Source organism: Acanthisitta chloris, unplaced genomic scaffold (genome assembly GCF_000695815.1).
Source record: "Acanthisitta chloris isolate BGI_N310 unplaced genomic scaffold, ASM69581v1 scaffold15643, whole genome shotgun sequence".
NCBI classification, from domain to species: Eukaryota; Metazoa; Chordata; class Aves; order Passeriformes; family Acanthisittidae; genus Acanthisitta; species Acanthisitta chloris.
Genome location: NW_008664404.1, coordinates 1 through 22,697, shown reverse-complemented (window position 1 = coordinate 22,697; position 22,697 = coordinate 1). Strand labels below are relative to the sequence as shown.

At 36.9% G+C, this 22,697-nt stretch overlaps 1 protein-coding gene across 1 annotated transcript in view; it reads left to right on the top strand.

Annotated features, from left to right (window-relative positions):
* The window catches only part of TARBP1 (TAR (HIV-1) RNA binding protein 1), a 36,579-nt gene extending 16,374 nt beyond the window's left edge, over positions 1 to 20,205 (top strand). Inside the window, exons 13-29 of the mRNA XM_009071344.1 lie at positions 799 to 960; positions 2,550 to 2,743; positions 3,437 to 3,692; positions 3,778 to 3,966; positions 7,139 to 7,338; positions 7,479 to 7,550; positions 8,682 to 8,802; positions 9,783 to 9,893; positions 10,459 to 10,608; positions 12,893 to 12,979; positions 13,548 to 13,744; positions 14,257 to 14,338; positions 15,655 to 15,826; positions 16,068 to 16,259; positions 17,209 to 17,333; positions 18,421 to 18,557; positions 19,840 to 20,205. Of these exons, the coding sequence (XP_009069592.1) occupies positions 799 to 960; positions 2,550 to 2,743; positions 3,437 to 3,692; positions 3,778 to 3,966; positions 7,139 to 7,338; positions 7,479 to 7,550; positions 8,682 to 8,802; positions 9,783 to 9,893; positions 10,459 to 10,608; positions 12,893 to 12,979; positions 13,548 to 13,744; positions 14,257 to 14,338; positions 15,655 to 15,826; positions 16,068 to 16,259; positions 17,209 to 17,333; positions 18,421 to 18,557; positions 19,840 to 20,005 (2,613 nt within the window). The 3' untranslated portion in view covers positions 20,006 to 20,205. The remainder of the gene's footprint in view (positions 1 to 798; positions 961 to 2,549; positions 2,744 to 3,436; positions 3,693 to 3,777; positions 3,967 to 7,138; positions 7,339 to 7,478; positions 7,551 to 8,681; positions 8,803 to 9,782; positions 9,894 to 10,458; positions 10,609 to 12,892; positions 12,980 to 13,547; positions 13,745 to 14,256; positions 14,339 to 15,654; positions 15,827 to 16,067; positions 16,260 to 17,208; positions 17,334 to 18,420; positions 18,558 to 19,839) is intronic.
* The last annotated feature ends 2,492 nt before the right edge of the window (positions 20,206 to 22,697 follow it).

Sequence of the window (22,697 nt, the reverse complement as noted above, 5' to 3'; positions counted from 1 at the left end):
AAATGACTTGACAGTAGAGGAGGAGTTTGACTTCTTTAAAAATAACCTGTTGAATGTGTCAAAGAACTGCAGTGCATTTGTGAGAGAGAGAGAGAGGGAGAGAGAGAGAGGAGGTACATGTTTCCTCAGTCAACAGACCCCAACATGTGAGTGCAGATTGATGTGAAAGTGGTCCAGTGTCAAAGCAATGTAGTTAAAGTTGAGTCAGGAGAAGGACAACTGAAAGTCAGTGGAAATGTGAAGGTGTATTTTCTGCCAAAATTAAAGAAGAAAAATATGCATAGTTTATACAGAGGTGTTTTTGGTATGTGAAGAGTTGCAAATACAAGAGGAGAATAGAAAGCCACAAAACAAGCAAGATACAGCCATGAGATGTACAGGGTGCAGTGCTGTGCTTGCTGTGGTGTGAAAGCTGAGTTGATTTTGAATGCTGCTCCTGATTCTCAGGCTAGCTCAGGTGTTTTTATATGGTATTCCTTTGGTCCCAGGGAGGGGAGTGAACTTAGCAAATAAGTGGGGATTTCTTTCAGAATTTCACATTGTGTTTTCTAAGGCATATTCCAGAGGCATAGAAGTGGAAGTACCTATGAGTTGAAAGATTTTAAAAAATAATAATCCCCCAAACAAACAAACAGAACCTCAAATTAAAGGAAAGATTGTTCCACTGCAATGGCTGCTTTTGTTTTCTTTCTGCTGTCCTTGTTTAATAACAATGCTTTTCTTTTTTTTTCTAATAGCTTTTCAGTTTAAGCTTCCTCTTCTTACTGATTCAGTTTACCATTGTGCCCTTGTTTTTAGGTTGCTGATCTGGATCGCTGTGACCTGTACTTAGCTTTAATTCCAGAGATGGTGAATCTGTGCTTGGAAGTCAGCTGGAACAAAGTGCTATCTATCAAGAATTTCATTGTGTTGCTGACAAATGCATCTATTCGCAATCTTCAGCAGAGGAATTCTGAAGAGGTAATTTACTGTGATTTAGAGCAGTAAATATTAATATAAAACAGACCAGTAAATGCTAATTAAAATATTATTATTTAGATACTTGTATTTAGATAATACATTAATAATTATATACACACAGTGTAGTGTAAGTTAATATAAAATATTTCTGTTATAAAGATATTTAATAGTGTATGTTAATATCATATATAATATAGAAAATATGTGTGTAAATATGTATGTGTATATATATTTCCTAACTCATACAGGTCTTTCGTGGGCAGCATAATGTTAAGGTAAAATATTTGTAGCTAAGATTTTTAGTACTTTCTTTTCCATATATTACATTACTTAGAGGTCTATACAGCTGAAGTAAAACTTTAATTGTGATGATGGACTGTGTGTACTCAAAAGGTTTCTCCTCAAACACAAACTAGTCTTACTAAGCTACTGTTAAATGAAACTGCCTTTTGTATTAATGATCTGTTGAATTTCAAAGGTGCAACATATAAGGAAAAAGAAATTCCAGAATCCAGCATTGCTTTGGCTTTTTCATACTGTTCTGTTGATTGTCCCATAGCTTTATGTATTAGACTAATATATCTGAAATATACAATCAAAAATTAAATAAGCATTAATAGCTTCTGTACACGAAGGAGATTTAATTTAAGATTTGTTGGGCAGTATAAGTTTGGCATTATTATTTGGTATTATTATCTTAATCAAGAACAGTTAATAACATATTAAAAGATAGTAAGTATTTGATTTGCCAGGTTTGCATTTCTAGGTTTATTTCCTTCATTTATGTGAGTTATATACTTACTCCAGTAGTTCCAAAGTAAACATTTTCTGATTCAAGCTCAGTGTTTACTGAGGTCCTGTACCAGCTTTTTTTGAATTCGGGGGAATTATATTGCCGTGATGATTTTTTCAGCTGCACATCTGCAGTTTAATAGGAAAGGAAAAAATGCTGAGTAATCAGAGATGAGAAGTCTTTTCTGTGCTCTCGACAGCTGAAAGTAATTTTGAGATATTGAAATAATATTGATGTTTTCTTACTCTAAGGGAATTGTATGCTTATTGCCTTTTTTTTTTTTTTCAATTGAGACTCTTGTTTTCACGTGTCTTTGAATATATGTGTTTATCACACAATCACAGTATGGTTGTGACCTTTTGGGCGCTTGGAGCAGCTAATGTGTGGTACTCCAAATTTCAGCTGTCTTGCACAGGGTTTTTGATTAACTGGACCCATGGTTTTTTTTTTTTCTAACTGCTATCCAGCAATATATATGAACTGTTACCTGGCAAGATAGAAGTGTTCCATCATAGCCAAGCTAGGTGTTTGCACTTAATGCATAAGTGACTCTAACTTGCAAGATTTATTCTTCTGTCAGTGCTTGCAACTTGTGATTGATAGCGCTGACCCAGCCAAATAAAGCTGTGTTAGGCACAGGGTAAGAAAATAAGGAACTAGAAGGATGCAGAGTCGCTGCCTTATGATGCCTAAGGTGATACAAATAGGAGGATTATCAAATGTGTCAGTATATTATTTGTATCATATTAAAAGAAATTGGTGCGTGTTTGTTCAGATATGATTTGGTTTTCCTTAGGAGCCAGAGCTTAAAGAACAGATTAGAAAAGCATCTAGCATGGCTTCACTTAGAGCAGTATGTGAGCTAATGGATCAGAAGCCGGAAGCACACCTGGAATCTCTGCCTTCTGTGGGTGCTCTGAAGAAATTTATTTCCTTTTCTCAGTTCAATGAAGTGTTAAAGAAGCCATCTTATGTTGAAGAAAAAAGTAGGTACGTCTGTGCTAAAGCCTCAGTAATTCTCCAGAATAAACTTGGCTAGTGTGAAGCAGTGCTTAATATGCTGCTTTCCCTGTCCTTTCCTTTGATAACTTTTGCCAAGATAAAAGTGAATAATTTTGTACACAAACTATTAATTCATTTTCACTTTTTTTAACCGTTGAGGTTTTAGAACATTAAAGCAGTCATAATTGATCAGACCAAAGGTTCTTTCGTTCGGCCCTCTAGTGCTGTGAAGCCAGAGCTAGCTTTGAGCATTGCTTACCCTTAGGCCAGCTGAAACATACATCCACTGCACAAAGCCATGGCATGTACACAAGCAAATCTGAATGGAAATGATTTACTTTTGGGGAAGGGAAATCCAGAGAAAGCCAGAGGACCAAAACCCAAATACTTGAGTGAGAAAAAAACACAACCAATATAGAGTGATGCTTCCACTGAACACTCTTGCAAATGTTTATGACTAATGGAATTGACTGAGCCCAGAACTGATTTCTCTTTTTAAAACCACTTCATGTTTAGATTTCTTTTCCACTAATTTGTCCTGCTTCCCATTGAACCTATATAAGTCTTGGCACCTTGAAGCAGTGTAGTGAGTTTGTATAGTTAAGCTCTCCCTGGTGGAGTAGGAATGTGCAGGATAAACTATAACACAATGCATATGTAAGAATAGTATTTTTCTTACAGCTTATGTGAAGAAACAACGTCTCAAGGATGGGGAAAAATTGTCGCGTGCTATATTCACGACCAGTGGGTTTGCCTTCGTTTCATTTTGAATTCGTTTCCAATGCTGGCTCAAGAGTATGAAGAAACTTCAGAAATGTCATTATCCACAGTTGAAAGGTCAAAAACAATTCTACAGTCTGCATTAGAAGCACTAACTATTCTTCCTTCAGACCAAGTTTTACCTGTGTTCGACTGTATGAAAATCCTTGTTCCCAAGGTAAAAGACAAACCTGCACAATATTTTTAGGGTTTTTTGAGTGTTTTTGTCAAATGTAACTCTTTGTTCTTCTATGCATTTTCAGCTTCTGGACTCATCAGAGTCTCTCTGCATAGAAGCATTTGATTTGGCTTGGAAAATTATATCCTCTTTGAGCAACACACAAGTAATATTTTGGTCCAATCTAAAAGCTTTTGTTCAGTTCATCTTTGATGCTGAGGTTCTAGCTGTTGCTGCAAGTGCAAAGGGTCAAGCATATGCCAGAATAAAAGCGGTAAGTTTTAAGAATTCCCTTTTTTTGAGAAGGGAACATACATTTTATCTGTATCTAAAAACTTTTTTTATTTTGCCCTTCAGCTCTTGTGAATTTCCCATGTCCAAAAGGTCCTAATTTGAGGGTGTTAAGATAAAAGAACTGAGAATTAGATTTAAGACGAACAAATACATTGCTTGTTGCTTGTTCTTGTAACACAGAAAATGAGAAGTACTGTTTCATTGATTTTTTAGACTGTTCAGTATCTTCTGCATTTAGTGAAATTAGGATTTTAGTGTTTAATTTTATCTTTACATAATGCGCTTCCTCTTGAATATTTTGTTTAGGATTTGCCATCTCAACTGTCGCAAACTTCACATTCTGGGAAAATCATACCCTTTTCTAATTGTTTAGTCTTTGTGAAAATGCTGTCTTGGATGAAAAGTTAGAACCATTCAAAGCTTTTACAATGCTGTTGTATAAGCCATCTTTACTGCTTCTTTAAAGGCCTTTTTTTCTTGATGGTCCTGGTGTAGAGAACATAAGAACCTGTCACCTTAGAATCAGATTTAATACTGGATGGTAGAGCTGCTTTCCTAGTTAAGAAGAGGAAAAATACAGTTTTTACTCTTCTTTTGTAAGATGTATGCAGCTGCCAGTACTCCCAAAAGTTCTTGCATATGTCCATGGTCTTTTTTTCTGCTTTAAGTCACTGAAAGTGTTCAGTACTGGGATGTTGGTTCATCTTGGCTTTATACACTGGAAATCTAAGCATTCTTTCTTGGGTTTTTTTGCCTTTTTTCTTCCTCTAAGCATCAATTAAATGTTTGTGCAGAGCAGTCCATGATGACTGCAAGACTTTTCTTAGAGCAGTAATTTATTATGGGTTAGCTACCAGTATATATGTATGCTTAGGCTTACAGTCTCATGCACTGCTTTGCAGTTAGTGCAAAAATCATGGTAGGAGGGATTGCAGTTTTGCTTTGAAGTCACCATAAGTAGCTCTGTCCTGTAACTAAGTAATAGCAAATGTCTCAACTTTACTTTAAGCCTAAACACTCCAAAATTATTTTTAATAAAATACAGAGAAAAGGCCAGTTCCTAGCTATTTAAAATGGCAGTGATGTTTCCATATTAGCCTTAATTGTCTTAAAATATAGTCCAGTTTACTTTGTCTTTTTGAAAACTTGCTTTAAATGAATGTTGCTATCATCTATTTATGCAGTAGATAAGACTTTGCATTTGTAGTCTTCACGTGGACCTAAGCCAAAATAAGATAGATGTGCAAAGATGGTATATTATCACTTCTGTTCTAGAAATCGGTTAGCTTTTTCTTTTAATGAATATCTGTAACAACTACTTGTATGCTCAGTATTGTAGTAACTGATGAGCTATGGTTAGTTTTTTATTTTTCTTGATCTGAAACTTGTTTAAATTCTTGGAATTACTGTCTTAACTTCAGTGTTAGTATTTCAGACGTTATGTAAGGTGTATTGTGCCAATGTTGAGAGTCTTGAGTCTGTGTGACAGCTATCCCATTGTCTGCAGTGGGACATACCATGACAGCAGGCATCAAGGAGCTAATGAAGGTCTCCTATACTCAACAAAGGGCATCTGGTCGAGCCACATTCTGCCCCTTCATAAGAAACTGAAGATAAAGTTCCCAAGCAAGTGCCTACTTCTGTATGTTCTTATCCCAGTGCTTGGCAGTCTCTGGTGCCATTGACCCACTGTGCAATGACTCTATAGTTGTAGCTAAAGAGAAGGAAAAGATGGAACTGCCTGATACTGACTTGTCACATTGTCTACCACAGTGCACTCTGTCTTCTTAATAGTTAGGTGGGGTGGAAGAAAGGGGTTTTTTTGAGTCAAAAAAGGGAATATTGCTACAGTAAAATTCAGAAGGGCTTCTGCAGAGGTGCCTGGAGCACTGTGTTCTTAGGCTTCATTTCTTTTGCTGCACTCTTTCTTTTACTTTGTGGTTATCAAATGTTAATTGTGCTAGAACTTATATTTGTTTTGTGTGTGCTGAACTTTTACTATGTTAATGAAAGAGTTGAAAAAAATGTCAGGATTGAGAAATGCCTAGTAAATGTCATGCTGCTTCCCTACAGGTGAAACACAATAGTTCAATTTTGGAATTACTAGGAAAGTTACAATGCCTGTCTTTGCACTAGAAGAAAAGTTTCAATTCCTGGTAAAAAATCCACATGTTTTTAGCATAGAGTTTTCTTTCCAGAAAGTGTTTCTTCAGAGTGCATTCTAGTATTTCAATTTTAAGCTCTTCACGAGCTTCTTGGTGCTTTAATCCTGAGCAATTTAGAACTATTCTCTCTATAAAAAAGTCAAAGAGTCATCATGTTATCAAGAGTATCATTTCAATGCAGGGAAGCAGAGCAGCTTGGTCTTGTAAGAGCTGTCACACTTTCTGGAAAGCCATTTTCACAGATGTCTAACTGACATCTAAAAAGGAATATATGACATTCCTTTATGAAGTTCCTGTTCATTCTGAATCTGCCTGTCCTCTCCCAAATGCTTTCAATTTCTTAGAAAAAAATAACGTACTTTGTAACTGAAGTTTACTCTTGCACTTAGCCTCATGAAGGGAGTAGGAAAGAAAAATTTTGGGGCCATTTTTCCTCTTGTTTTATTTCTCTCCTTTTTGGAGAAATTCTGGATAGCAGTTTCATATACCTTAAATGTGCCCTCCTTAAAAACAAAAAGCAAATGGTACAGAGACATTGTTCCACAATAACTCAAATATGAGCTTTAACTTCAAGATGAATGTAATCCTCATTAAAGAAGAGGATTAGTGATATGGCTACCTGTGTAAGAAATTTTGTTTAATGTTTCCTTTTTTGTTCTAAATTGGTAAGGATTGATTAAAAACACCAAGTTTGTACTCACGAAGTAAGCCCAGGTGCATTTGTTCCACTTACCAGGAGATTTGTGTAAAGCATCTGGTGGTTTATGCAAAGGGCAGTTCTGTCTTTTGTTAACAGAAGCAGGTACTGGGCCAGTTGTACCCTTATAATTAGGGGATTGCAAGTAGACTGAAGACAGCATTAACCTGAGCAGAGATAGGAAGCAAGAGTTCATCAGACCTGCTCAAATAGGTGTCACTGGAGTAGTATTCTAATAATTCTAGCATGTCTAAAAACTAGATTTTGAATCTATTATTTCTTCTTTTCAGATAATTTTCAAGCTCATCGATCTGTCCACTACAAAGACTGGAGTCTTCAATGTGGTCCTTAGTCACTGTTGTCAATCTTGGATATTTCCCAATGCTGATGGGAGAAGTGCCTTGAAAAATGCTTTCTTAAATGCTGGAAATTATTGTGAACTTATCACTGAGGCTTGTGTCTTTGGAACTGTATTTAGGAGAGATCAAAGGTATAAAAGAAAAATCTTTGAGATTATATTTGTTACAATTTTGTGTACTTTGTTTTCTTTTAAACTTTGAAATAACTTGAAAACAGGCTTTGTGTGCTATTCTGCTAATCTTGTTGCTTTGTCTTCTTTCATCTGTGAAGACTTATTCAAGATGTGCATGCCTTCGTAGAAAGTCTTGGAGAAAAATGTGCAGCAAATGTTGTTACAGAAAGGTAATGATTTTAAGAAAACATGTTACAGTATTTGGTGTGAGTTATGTCTTTGTTGTGATTGACACTACAGTAGGACAGATGCTGGTTTTGAAGTCAGCTGCTTATAGAATATGTTGGAAGGAACCCATAGTGGGTATATTCATAACCTCTTAAAATACTGGGTTATACATCACATTATGTTCATCATGCAAATGTAGAAAAGTGCTAAGTATTTTCAGGAAAATACATCCCTCTTGCTGATCTGACTGGGACTGAAATAACTACTTCCTCATTGTTTCACCTCATAAATGTATTGCCTTTAGGATGCAGAGCTGATCTATACCTTATTGAAAGCAAGACAGTTAAGCTCAGACTTGAATTCAGCCAGATTTTGAGCTTGAGATTTAATGTTGGTGGTCGTAGGCCTTTCTGGATTGCATACCAGCAATAGGCTCTGCCTCCAGGTTTTGAAAAAGGGACATTGGCTACTGGATTATTGAACTTCTTTTATAGTTTCACTCCCATCTTTACTCAGTGGAAGAATAGTCAGAGAAACAGTTCTGACACAGTGTTTTGGGAAACATTACTAGTTGATAAAACCTGAGGTTTTGAAAATATCTCCTCCCAAAATTCACTACTCCTGTATTTTCTCCCCAGAGATTATTGGTTTTCAGATGTCTTGTTGTGACAGTCTGCAGCTGTGAGATGATTTGCTACACATAATGTCATTAATTGTACTCTTGGCATTAATTATTCTTGATGTCCCTTATCAGCTGTTAGGAAGAAAGTGTGGTTTTGGACTAGAAAATTTGGCCAAACTGTAAGCATAATTTAATTGTTGAAAGATTACAGTTACAGGCACAAAACTTCCAAAACTTTTTGATACAGCTGTTTCTGTAGAAAATTTTTTTAAACACCTAGATGCTAGTAAAGACCTGGATAGAAGCAGGGGCAGGTTGTCTGGAGCTCACTAGTTTTCTTCATCGGCAATGATGATCAGACTTTAAAATTCTGATCCTAGGTATTTGCACATTGTCTCACTGCAGGCAACCTGATGGCTGCATGGCCAAGATGATTTTTTATGATTTAGGAATTATCTGTATGTCTGAACAAGTGGAGTTTGGTTTTTATTTTTTTATTAATATTTTGCAGTACAAATCGAGATGATCACTATGTTCGGGTTTGTGCTATTAAATTCCTGTGCTTGTTGGATGGATCAAATTCCTTGCATAAGACCTTTATGGAAGACATTTTCATCAAGCTACTGGATAAAGTAAAATTAATTTCTCTTGGTATATAAATGTAATGTTAGTTCAGTTACTAAAACACAAAGTATTTGTAGTTGACGGGATGTATTTACAGTTGTTTGTATACCCTCTCAAGATTTGCTCAGTAATATGCTTCTTTCTTGCTAAAGAGTTAAGGGAATAGCTTTGGTTGTCATGTATTATTTTCATCAAGCTACTGGATAAAGTAAAATTAATTTCTCTTGGTATATAAATGTAATGTTAGTTCAGTTACTAAAACACAAAGTATTTGTAGTTGACGGGATGTATTTACAGTTGTTTGTATACCCTCTCAAGATTTGCTCAGTAATATGCTTCTTTCTTGCTAAAGAGTTAAGGGAATAGCTTTGGTTGTCATGTATTTTGAAGACCAAAATACATAGGTTTTTTTATGTGAAAACATGAATTTCGAATCTTTTAAAAGCTCCATCTCATCTATTTCTTTCACTTAAAACATTTTATTGCAGAGTATGAATTTCTGTCTCAAAACTAGAGCTATAGTTACAAGCTAATCTAATTGATAATTGACTAAGTTGATAATTGATGAAATTTTTTACACGTAGACTCTAAAGTAGAAATATTTATGTACTTATCGCTTCACTTAGGATCTTTAGTTCTTATCTGACTAAATGGCAGCTTGAGTCTTTATGTTCCATTTTATGAAGTACTGTTTTAATTCATGCTGTAAATTCTTCAACATTGTGCTGTTTCAGGAGTCTTAAAATCTTAACATTTTTTGTGCTCTTAAGTGAAAATACTAATTGTGTATTTCTTTCAACTTTCTGAGGTTCTTATGGAGAAGCTTCAGAATTTAATTCTAAATAAAATGAATATGTTTTTCCTAACTTTTGTTTAATGCTGGTACTAGCTGTGCAGTAGATGCTGTTTCCTTAGTACAGTAAAATGGCTTTCCATGTACCCAATTCTTGAGGAAGAATAGCTAACAAACCTTTTACTTTGCTTTTAGGATGAAATGGTATCCAGATCTAGAACACGCTATTATGCAAACTCTTTGCAGCATAGAATTAAAAACCGAGTATGGCAGACACTCTTAGTTCTTCTTCCAAAGCTTAACCAGGTATTGCTCTTCCCTATGATTTTTAAGATAAGTGAACAAGTATCTACGTTCAAGAATAATTTTGTCGTGCAAAGTGCCTATGTTAAATAACAGCAGGAAGTAAAGGGCATGGAATCTCTGTAGCTGATGTAGAAGGTGTGTGCAGTAGGAGTTTTGTGTAGTTTCATTCTTTTCAGTCTGAAGTTATGGATTTATGATGCATTTCTAGAGGTCACTGAGAACTAGTTCTTGGATTTGTGAATTAGAGGAGATTTGATTGTGCCTGTTAAAACTAGCTAAAACTTTGCACTGACTATTTGATATAAAGCTTTTCATTTAGTAAAAATGCTTCTACTTTAAGGACAAAAAAAATTAAGAAATTTTAATTTCATCTAATGCTTCTTCATAATAAAATGTTTGAAAAGTATGATGAAGAAATTAGTTGGTTCTAAAATGTTTTCATTTGAGTATTAAAATTATGTATAATATTATGGTAAAGCTGAGAATGTTCTTTTATTTAGATTTTTTTTTCTTCATGGAAATAACTAACAATATTCTGAATTATTATCTGATTTTGTTTTCTCAGAACTTTTTGTGTGGAACCCTTGACAAAGTTTTTCAGGCTGGATTCGGTAACAATCAGGCATCTGTGAAATACTTCATAGAATGGATTGTTATCTTGAGTCTACATAAATACCCCCAATTCCTTAATAAATTCTGGGATTGCTTTTGCTATGTAAGTAACGTTTGACATTCACTTGAAGAGTAATTTGAACAAAGAGGGTACAGTTTGTCTTCCCGTACCTTATTTTGTGTGCATTCCAATCTTTCTTTAGAAGCATTGGGTTGTTGAGCAGAACAGCTTAACTTGGAAGTGAGTCTGAACTATAATCTGATACATTTAGTGGCTGAAGAAAATTGAATTCCTCCAGTTGAGAGATTTCGTTTTATAATGTACTATCTGGGCAGAGTAGAGCTTGGCATAGTAGTCAGTATAAGAGCCCTCAGGAACACATGGATGCCCAAGATTCTGAGAAGGTACTTCAAAGTCACTTGTGGTTTCTGCACCTTGGGTTTTTTTTGGTCTTTTTGTCACATCATCTTTGTCAGTCAGAACATGACTTGCATAACACATATTCAATTTGTAGCTTTTAATATGGACTTCTCTCATAGTGGAGTTCTGGGATGTAGGTCCAAAATGGGAGGCAGAGTTTGAGTCATGGTATGCAACAGCCGTGAAAGGATTGACCAAGGAGAGCTCAACTGCTAGCAGTTCATTTCTGTATCTTGGATTCTTTGAGTCATTACACATAAGAGCTGACCTGTAGACATAGTAATTGTCATAGAATCATAGAATCAACTGCGTTGGAAGAGACCTCAGAGGTTGAGTCCAACCCTGCCGTGGTTACTAGCCCATGGCACTAAGTGCCACATCCAGTCTCATCTTGAAAACCTCCAGGGACAGTGAATCCACCACCTCCTCAGGCAGCCCATTCCAATGCCTGATCACTCTCTCCGTAAAAAATCTCTTCCTAATATCCAACCTAAACCTATATATGTAGATATCTTCTTGCTTATCAAATAGTCTAGTTGCTATTGTAGAAGGATTTTTTCAAACAGATAGTAGGATAAGAATAAAATTACATAACAAGATTTGGAAAAGTGTGTGTGTGTATATATGTATTATTTTTTTGCCCCAAACCAGGCAGGTTTGTAATACTGCTCTGAGACAACACTGCTTGTTAGTGAGGATTGCTGTTATAACTTACACATTTTTTTTTAAAGTGCATAAAGATGCCTTGTCATCCTGTCTGAACTAATGAAAAGTGCTGTAAGGGATGTAACCTTTTCCTGTTTCTGAGTTCCTTCCAAGATCTCAGGCAGCTGGAATCACTATCATTTTAGTAATGATAATATGTTGAATTGAAGTGCAGATAATAAGTGTAGTGAATCACAGTAGCCTCAGTGAGACAAACAGAGCAAGCAGAAAACATGTAGATTTATGAGAAAGGAATAGAGATTGTATTTTCAGAGGCTGTCATGGTGCTGAGGAGTACATTCAGTGCAGGACACGGGGACCTGTGGCTGGGCACTCAGAGACACAGCAGGAGCTGAGGACTAAGCTGGAAGACCTGAGACTATTGTGCACATAGACTGTGAGAGATAAAAGCCAAGGGTTTCCTTTGTTCTAGGGTCTTCCTCAGGGGGAACAGCTCAAGCAGTTCTGTTGCTGCACCATGCTAAGATCACTTAAAGGGACCAGAGGTCTTGACAGTCTACTATAGGAAACCTGGAGCCAAGCCAGTACAGAGACAGTGCAGGGTGTGGGGGAGGTCAAGCAGGGACCCGTTGGGTCACTGGAGCCACCTGCTCTGAAGGGCCTTCGGTCCCCACCACAAATCTCTGGTGGTGGCGGTGTGACTGCTGCAGTGGCTCCCAAATGGTCAGGCATGGAAGTTTCCTTAACACCAGAAAACAGTGAGTCAGGAAAGGATTTCTTAGAATCACGTGGAAAAATAAGGTGAAGTTCAGTACCCAGTGCAGTGCTGTGGCAAAATGGATGAATAGGAACTGTATCTGTGAACCGAAGTGATGAGTACAAGTGTGGAATCGCGTTTCCTCCAGTGCAGTGCGTGGGCTCTTTGTTCTGTGCCCAATACTCGTTTTGGTGATGGCATGGAAGAGTGTGAGCACTGGAAAGAATCCCGAAGGTTTTTATTGGGTTTAGGCTTTTTTTTCCCTGTGGGAATACAGTGAACTTGGGCTGAATTTTAGCTCATGTAAACAACTGTGTACTTAATTCTGATTGATGTGTTAGTAAAAAGCAAATAATGTGATAGGAAAAATTAAATCCTAGTAATATTATCAACTTCATATTTTAGTAAATTTTGCTGTGGAAACACAGATTTTTAATCATGTTAAAGCAATTAATTGCATGTGTGGAACTTGCTGTGAAAATGCATAAGGTATAAAAACCTTTTATATATGCATTTTTTTTGTTACATCCTCTTTTGCTTTAGGATGAAGAAAAGCTTAAAACAAGCATCTGCACATTTTTATCAGTGTTATCCCACTTTGACATCATTCTTCAAAATACCTCAGAGAAGGTAAATTTGACTAAAAATGTTCATTCTTTACTCACTTCCAGTGCATGTGGAGTTGTGAAATAAAAAAGCATTTTTGCAATCTGTTTTCAAGACCTACTATTTTAATACCTACTTCCTACTAAGGTATCCCTTGATGCAGAAAGCACTAACTCTTCCTGCCACCTCTGTAAAATATTGGACTTATGAAAATTAGCTAACCAGCCAGATTACCTGTAACATATTCTAGAACAGCTGCTCCAGTTTTCCCTAGACATGTGAGTGCACCTCAGTCTGTGTTTCTTGCTGCTCTTTTAATCAGAAGTAAACAGAGGTTTCCTTGTATGCAGGATAATGATTTTTAAAGCAAATGAAGATATTTTCAGAAAACAAGTGGGGCTATATATGTGTCCTAGTGAGATGGAAGGAAGGAAATGAAGATGATGTTTTTAAGGCTGTTAAAGCCTTGGATTTTCTAAAAGGGTGTTTTTTGAGGAATCATTTCTTGGACTACTCCTAACTTTTCTAGTTCTGAATGGGCCATTAGTACTTAACATACGTAAATAAAATAAATTTCTTTGTTTTTTTTTAGAAACCAGCTTTGAAGAAAGCCCTCATAGTTGTTCTGCAGTGGTGTTTCAACCACAATTTCAGCGTTCGACTTTATGCGCTAGTTGCCCTTAAAAAAATCTGGGGTATGTGCCGAATGCTGCATGTGGAAGAACTTGAAGCTCTGACACCAGTTATCGAATCTAGCCTTCAACAAGTAGAAAACATGCATGGCACAGGGTTAGTAACATTCTTCTGACTTACAACTCAATGTTGTTCTTCTGAGCAGTCTAGTTTTCTAAAATGGCACTTGATAATTTCTTTGGGATTTTATGGGGTTTTTTTAAACTCTATTTTAAAAGAAATTGGCATGTAAAGACTTGGGACAGAAGGAGCAGAGAGAGGAGTCTGCCTTTGGTTTGTTTTTTTGTTGATAGTAAAAGCTGACACTGAACCATAGGCTGGTATCCAGTTTCCTTCAGGGACATAAATGGGATTACTACTTCTTACCAAACTTGCTGCTTTTGATAATAGGATGTGGAGATGCTTTATGGACCTTTCTTGAAACATAAAATTTAGTTCCTGAATGCTGTTGGCTTCGGGTTTTTTAACTGTTGAAGTATTTTCTTTCCCATATTGTATTTAGTAAATAAATCAGGTTGCCTTATTCCAGTCTGACAGTTTGAAATGTAAAATAAAATCCAGTCCATTACCTTTTATTGTGTATCTCACATAACCTTCTGCAATTGTAGGAATGCTAGAAGGAACTGGCAGCGAATCCAAGATCACTTTTTCTTTGCGATGTTTCATCCACTTGAGGATTACAGTCTAGAGGCAAGTCCGAGACCACACTATTTAAAGTGTGATTTTACAGCTGCATTTTTATATTTCTTGGTATCTTCTAATGTGGGATGAAATTGTCAACTAATATTCATTTAAAACTCTGAAAATTACTTCACCTAAATTGTGATGGATTTTATACTAAGACTGCAGCTTAATTTTCTACTTAATGATGCATTAAAAACCTGGGTCAGTTAAGAAGAGGTCTGTGTGATGAATGTGCCCGTCTGTGGGGGTTAATCGGGTTTTATATTTGTGACTGGAGGAGTTAATTCTAATAACTGAAGAGCATCCACTTAATTGCATGTAGCTTGTTAGGATTATTCTTAGAAGTAACTTGAGGTTGCCTGACTAAATTGTTGTTTGATGTGAACGGGGTACAGAAATATAACTTCTGGAGCATCTCTTTCAGTTATTCTTTTTGTTACAGCTTAAGTAACTGACAGCTGAATAAACACTGAGGAAGGAAGGCAAAAATAAGGGTCTAGATAAATATAGGAGATAGAAGAACTAAACTGAAAATACAAAGATAAACACAGATGTATAAAGGGGTTTATGTTCTGGCAGAACCAGTGACATCTGATAGAGAAGGAATTTTAAGTGATGTTTTGTGAACTGTTGTTGTGAACATAAATATGCTAGATATGACGAGTAAAAAGTGGAAGTCCTGAACAAGAGGGGAAAAACCCAACCAAGGCTAATACTTGTTAAGTATTTAAATGTACTCAAAGTGCCTTCATCTTGAAGGGTGTGTTGGGATAAAAAAAAATCTGGGGTTTAAACTCGTCCTTCTCAGTCTTTCCCTTGCGATGTGTGTTTGTTCCTCCCTGATAAATTGTGGTTAGCTGCCTTGGTAGTGCTGAGGTGGATTTTACCACTAGACTTTAATGCTTTTGACTGTATTCCTTTTGACAATAAATCAATCTGTGTTCTTTATTAGAAGGTTGTAAGAGTATTTGAAAACTCCGTAGTGTTAGACATAGGAGATTTTCACAAGACCTCTGTGCTGAGAGGCATAGTGTTAATTCTCTGGTATTCAGAATTTCAGAACAGTAATGGATGCAGATCCTTAGAAAAGGTCTTAATTAAGAGAGAAACTAGAGTTATGAAAGTTTGGGATGGCCACTATATGTAAAGTTACAAATATTGAGAGATATATTAGTGAGTTATATCAAGTACCAAGAAAAACAAATATTAAAAGCATGGAAGACTAGATAAAAGACACGTGCAATAGAACTATCAGAGAATAATTAATTACCTGGTTTTGCTTGCTTTTGTGGTGCTCTGCTGATAACACTGTTTCGTTGCAGACAATATTTTACACTCTTCCCCGTCTTTCGGAACTTGCTGAAGATGAATGGATCTCACTCTCTAAATTTGACAGATTCACTGACATCCCTTTGCCACCAGCATTTCAGTGGTATCATTCTCGAACAGAACTTCGTGATCTGAAACCAAGTGACTGGTCTCAGCAAGACATGGGTAAAATATAGCTGAGCTATATCAAATGTAGTTGTTTGTGTAGTTGATGCATCTGTATTCCATTTGATCTGTTTTTCAGCTGAAATAGACTTGTATTTTTGTGAGCAGAATATATACCATAAAATCATCGTAGATGACTGATGGTGTCTACAGTATTACCATTTAGATTATCTTCTTTACCAAAGCAGTAGTTTTACTCCCACTTGCATATGCATATGAATACTGTGACTTGTTTTTGTAGGTTCACATTCAGCTGAAACAGATAGCCAGACAGAATGGACTGATGTGCAGAAAAAGATTATACCCTGGAAAAACAGCACTCCTAGTTTAGATCTGGAAATGGCATTTCAAGATCGTGCTGCTAAACTTGGTAAATCGAACAGCAGATTGATTGTGGTGGCCTCACTTATCGATAAACCTACTAACTTAGGAGGTAAGGTTGATATGGCACATTTCTAAACTTTTATTTTAGGCCTGAGAGCCCATTTAGATAATAGAAATTAATTTCATGTTATGTTGGTAATTAGAAAATTCTTTAAGTACTGCTCAGAAAAATTATCATTATGCTGAAAAAACTGGTACCCAAAAGAAATAGTACCTGCTTCAGAACAAGGCATCTTCTATAGTTATGTTTCAAGGAGGAAAAAAAAGTGGTTACACATAACATGAATTAATCCAATAGAATTTTGCTGTAAATCATGCTCAGTTTCTTACTGATTTTATATTCTCTGTTACAGTTGAATTTTTCAACTGTGCATGCAGTTAAAGGAAATAATTTGCTTTTTTTCTGTAACAAACCAAATTGTGTAGACTTGCTAGTTTCTTGTGGCTGTTGGACAGCAAAGTCCCTTTCCTGATTAGGAGCTCCCTCACGATGTCATGGCAGCTGTGATGTAATAAATCCTGCAAAGACTTTATTGCCATTGTTGTTAGCAGTTTAAATAACTGCAGTGAGGCTGTTAATGAAAAGGAAGCCCACAAGCTGGTGCTGTCTGCATTGTGATGCTGTCATGTGTCATTCTCTTGAGCCTTTCATTTAACAGGTACTGCATTTAAAGCTTAAGCTTGTGTCTGTATCCACCCATCCTTGCAAAGGCTTGGACATTAACCCCTTACTTTGTATAGTTAGTGTTGTAAAAGCACATTGTCAGACATAGTGCTTTTCCAGTTTTTGTCTTTCTGCTAAGTTACAAAACTTTTTTTTCCCTGTAATTTATATGGAACAAGGTGTGGCTTGGAATAGGCCTGAAACTGATTACAAACAGATAATTCAAGTAACCATTTCTCTTTGCATTCTGTGTTATGTCATTTTCAATTGCTAAAACATTCTGGCTTGGTGTTTATTTTCTGCACAGGTATCACTTTAATTCTTGTTTTTATAGGTTTATGCCGTACAAGTGAAATATTTGGGGCATCTGCGCTTGTTGTTGGCAGCCTCCATTATATACAGGATAAGCAGTTCCAGCATCTGAGTGTTTCTGCAGAGCAGTGGCTCCCCCTTGTTGAGGTGAATGGAAACATTTTAATTGCTAAAATGTGTACTGAGCATCTTCAGTTCGTCAGATGCATAGTTCAGAGTCTTGCTTTTCCTATCTTGCCAAAATGAATTTTCTGTTTAATGGGAATTCCCACTGTTATCTCTGAGACTTAATCTTGCCTATTTTGGTATAAGCTTTGGGTCAACCTCAAGAGAATTTAAAAAATAGTTTCAGTTTCTTATTGCTGTGATAAGCTGTTGGAATTTAGTGTTTATTTATAAAAGTTGAACAACATTTATCTTGCTTGGTCCATTGCTTTTGGTAACTTCATAGGCATAGTCTGAGTTTGCCTGAAGTTAACTTATGCCAAGTTTTTAGAAACTATTATCTAGCTTATAAAAAAGGGTTTCAATCTGTATGTCTAGTGTTTGGTAGAAAATATGTTTGTGATATAACAATTTTTTTTAAGATCAACTGAAACAGAGCAAATTTTTCATGTTTTTTTCCCCCATGGTGTTTATTTTCAGCGTGTTTTCAGAACAAGATAGCTGTAGTGTGTTTTGCCTAAAACAGAATGCTGATGGACATAGGTTGTCGTGCCTAATCTCTGTACAGAAGTGTGTTGAAGGTAGAGCTGCTGTTGCACAAAGAAATTGGCATATAATAATAAAACAGTTTAGAAAGGAGGATGCAGACAAGTAAGAAATTCTTCACATCGAACTGTCATGAGTTGCAGTGCAGGCATAGAAGGCAACTCAGTTTCATATTGGCTGTTCTCTTGTGTTGGGAAGGAATTCCAGGTTAAATACTATACACCTTGTCCCTGTGCAAGATGATTCTTTTACATTCAGATGTAAGGCTTGTAGCTGTCAGAAGCCTAGAAAAGCCTTTCTTCATTTTATTGATGGGGTACATTTTTGTGTCATTACTTAACCTTTTGTGCTATTGCTGAAGAGCTTTTAAAAGGTTAAGCTGTGCATATGGACGGAGTCTTTGGGGATAAAAGTCTTTCATCTTAAAAACCGTCCAAGAAATATTTTTTTTACAGCAACTTCAGAAGTTTACAGAAGGTGATATTTAAGTATTTGTATATTTCTCTCTACTTCTAATGGACAGGTGAAACCATCTCAGCTTGTTGATTATTTACAGCAGAAAAAAACGGAAGGGTACACTATTATTGGTGTGGAGCAGACAGCTAAAAGTTTTGATCTTACTGAATATTGCTTCCCAGAGAAGTCACTGTTATTGCTGGGGTAAGAACAGAGTTTTTTGTAAATCTACCTCTTGCGGTCCATCCCTTTCTCTAGTCAGAGTTTGGTCATGTGAAAAGCAAGTGACACTGGTAAAGTTGATTTAAGAATGGGAGGTGATTATGGAAAGAGCTGAGCGTGGTTTTCTGTGCTAAGGATTAGGAGGTATTGATACCTACTCCTGAACAATCTTTCTCCTCACACTTAATAAGCTATATATACTAGAACTCCTTTTTATTATGGGTGAAGGTAGAAACAGCATGGATTGGTTTTTTCCAGGTGTGATAGAGGCATCATCTGTTTAGCTTGGTTATATGGAGCCCTGTGTAGGCTGTGCCAAGCTCAGCAAGGAGGGCTGCCTGTTTGCTTAACTTGGTGAGGAGGGCTGGAGTGGAAGTTTGGAGATGCTTTAAAAGTTGAGGATGAGACACAAGATGAAGTGCCACTTTTGCAGTACAAGCAGAGGATGGGACAGCTTCAGAGAAAAGCAATAATCAATTCCTATAATTGGGCAAGCCTCAGGTGGGACAAAGGGGAGGCTACTTAAAGAAATCTACAGTGAAGCACCTACAAATCAGAAAGCTACTGGCATTGAAGGGCTACTGAGTTAGACCAGGAGGAAGGACCTGCCTATGCTTCTAGAACAAAGTGAGCAGAAATACCTTTTTTTCAAACTTTTTTATATGTAGCTTATCTTCAGAATGTAGTTCTCATAATCACTTTGTTCTCTTTTAATTAAAAACATAGGTTTAATTACCAGGGAACATTGGTATTTTCTGGTGTGCTCATTCTGAAAAGGTGAATTCCTTCCAGTTCAAGGCTTCAGTGAGTTTTTGGAGACATTCAAGAGACATTTTTGAGACAACATGAGTTCAGTGAGACATTCCTTCATGCCAAGACCTGAATGTAAAGAGAGCAGTTGAGCTTCCCTCCTGTGCCAGCAGCTTCATGCCCTGGTCATTTCAACTCTAGTTGGTCATTTTGCTGTGTAGGAGAGAGGAAGCCTATGTTAGGTGTTCAGCTATTGTTAGACCAGTGAACTGAAGATAGAGTGTTCCACCAGTTTTTCTACATCAAAGCTTAGTCGAATCTTCCCTTGTTTTCTTTCCATCTGTAATACAGTACTGTTTTTTTAAAAATTCATTTATTGTCATCAGTTGTTACACTGTAGGCAGATGCAGAGTTTGTCAGAGGCTGTTTGGATGCTGTTGAGACATTGGTTATCTTTGGCTTTCTGGAACACCTGTAGTTTCTCACATACAAGTGATTGTTTCTTCTTTACTAGAAATGAACATGAAGGAATCCCTGCAAACCTGATTCACCACCTGGATGTCTGTGTGGAAATTCCTCAGCAGGGTATTATTCGATCACTCAATGTTCATGTCAGTGGAGCTCTGCTGATCTGGGAGTACACAAGGCAACAAGTGATCAAGCAGAAACAACAAAACTAACTGCCAAGTGTTTCGTGCCTTATAGTACAGCTGTGTGGCTTCCTATGGTGCTACAACATGGAATTCAGAATAGATGAGATACAAAAACTCAGGGTGAATGAGGATTCTTAACTTCTGCATGTTTTGTTCTCTGTAGTGTTCAGAGTGACTTTTAAATGCCTTAATACTTCACCTCCTTGAATTGTTGCATCGTAAATAAATACTGTTTATATTGCATCTGGTGCGTGTGTATTTTCTACTATTAGAACATCAGCACGGTGCTGTGAGCAGTCCCAATCTCAAAACACAGGATTGTTACTGCAGTTACTTCAGTTGTGTTAACTGTGTTTGAAATGACAGGCTGAGAAAGTTAAGACTCTTCAGCCTGGGGAAGAGAAGGTTGCGTGAGGACCTCATCACAGCCTTTCAGTATCTGAAGGGGCCTACAAGGAAGCCAGAGAGGGACTCTGTTAGAAACTGTAGTGATAGGACAAGAAATAACAGATAATTTCAAAGAGGGAAATTCAGATTAGATATTAGGAAGAAGTTTTTTAATGACACTGTCACAGGTTGCCCAGGGATGTGGTGGCTGTCCCAACCCTGGCAGTGTTTAAGGCCAGGCTGGATGAGGCCTTAAGCAACCTGGTCTAGTGGGGAGGTGTCCCTGTCCATGGCAGGGAGTGTTGGGACTAGATGATCTGTAAGGTCTATTCCAACCCCTTAACATACTATGAAACTGAAGTGGTGCCTTTAGCCGAAGTATTTAATTATTCAGGCATGTAGATATATAATTTTGGAAGGTAACATCACGTACATAATTACATTAAATGCTGCTCCTTGTTTAAATACCTTCCACAGTCAAGTTTCTAATCCTGCTGTAAACAGTCTGTCTATTTAAATGGAGCTGCATCAGTAAGGTAATCAAATTATACAACAGGCCATAATGTGACAATCGTGATAAATAACTGATACACTTCTAGGAGAGATACTAATTGAAAACTTCTCTAATAATTCCTATTGTTCATAAAAAATGAGCATACTCAAACCAGGTAAAATACATATCATATGCACAGGATGCATTAGGTCTTCTGATGGCCAGTGTTGTATAAACTATGTCTGACTTCAACTGCATTTTAAAATACTTCGAAGTATTTAGTAAACAACAAATACAAATTATATCACTGCCTCTACTTGACAAGAAGAGGAAGTTGGAATGGACATTTTTTTAAGGAAAAAGCTGGCTCACTTACTGAAAAACGATTTTATTTTCTCTTTAGAGTATGTACATTGCAGTATTAAATAATCATTTGTTCCTGTGAAACAATCTTAATAATTATACATTCAAATCCTGAGATTTGTGAATAACCTTGCACCATATTTTTTTGACTTATAGAAAAGCTGTCCATGACCATCTTTTTTCAGCAGACATGTTGTGAGACCTGGCATCAAGAACTGCAGGCTGCATTTCAGGGAGACAGGTTACCAGTTCTTGTGCTCAAGCAGCTTCTGTCGCTTTGTCTTGCATCCTTCCATAGTTACTCTCAATTTATTTTGACAACAGAGTACCTAAGACTTGCCAGCAGCTTCTGGAGGATGATATCCTTCTGTTTCAAGCTTTTTTTTGTATTTTAAGAAGTCTCTTCTTCTGTCGAAATGTTTAACCTGTGTAAAAAGAGGAAAGATGTTCATCAGGACAAACTAGCAGAGGAAGGAGCTTTGTGTATCACAGCAAGACCAAGGAATAAAGTGTCTTTGGTCAATGAACTTAATGAGGATTGTAATACACTAGCTAGGAGTTTCTTCCTCTGCTGAAGCAGAAGCAGAGAGTGGTGTGATTTGGTTTTGGTTTGTGGGTTATTTTTACCATTTTAAACTTAACTATTCTGAAGTTCACCACCCTATTACATCAAGAAAATCTAATCAAAGCTGCCTATTGCTTTGCCCTTTCCACTGCAATGATCAGAGACTGTTTGTGCTGCCAAGATAAGTCCAGCAGCTTTTCTGTGGTATCACAGATTATGTAACCTTTGATTCATTGTCTCGAGCCACTGATGAACATGGTGCAAAGCACTGCAGATGAGACCATCACCACTGGAGATGACATACAGCAAAACTACAGTGTTCAATGTGTAAGTCAGTGGAGCAACTGTGAAGGGGCCTACAAGGAAGCTGGAGAGGGACTCTTAGGAACTGTAGTGACAGGACAAGAAATAATGGGGAGTCTACTACCTGCAACAGGGACTGTTCAGCCCCTCAGACACTACTGGTACTAAAGGGCTATGCCTGTATTTAAAAACCTACAGCTTAAACGTAGGAAACTAAAAAGCACATGAACGAGTTACAAGTAGGCAAGTGGCTTATTGTGAAATTATATTGCATGAAAACGGGTATTTTTATGCACAAGAAGGTATCAGATGCCAGTTTTAAGGTGCCCAGCAACTGCAAGCCAGCTCATATTGGCCTTTTTTCTTTAGTAACTTCTGGGCACTTGTAAAACCTTTTGAGTAGCTCTCAAAACTTCATTGTTTTAAGTTAAACAATAAGCCCGTATGTTTGTATAGAGATGTGTACTCATCTGGAACTCTGGGATCGTGTTTTCTTTTCCCTTTGTCTATATGCTTTCCATAGTTCCCAGCCAGTCAGTGGTGTGCTCAGGAGCTTTAACTTCCCGGCAAGCCCAGAGCAACCAAGTGACTCCCGGGGAGGGCGCAGG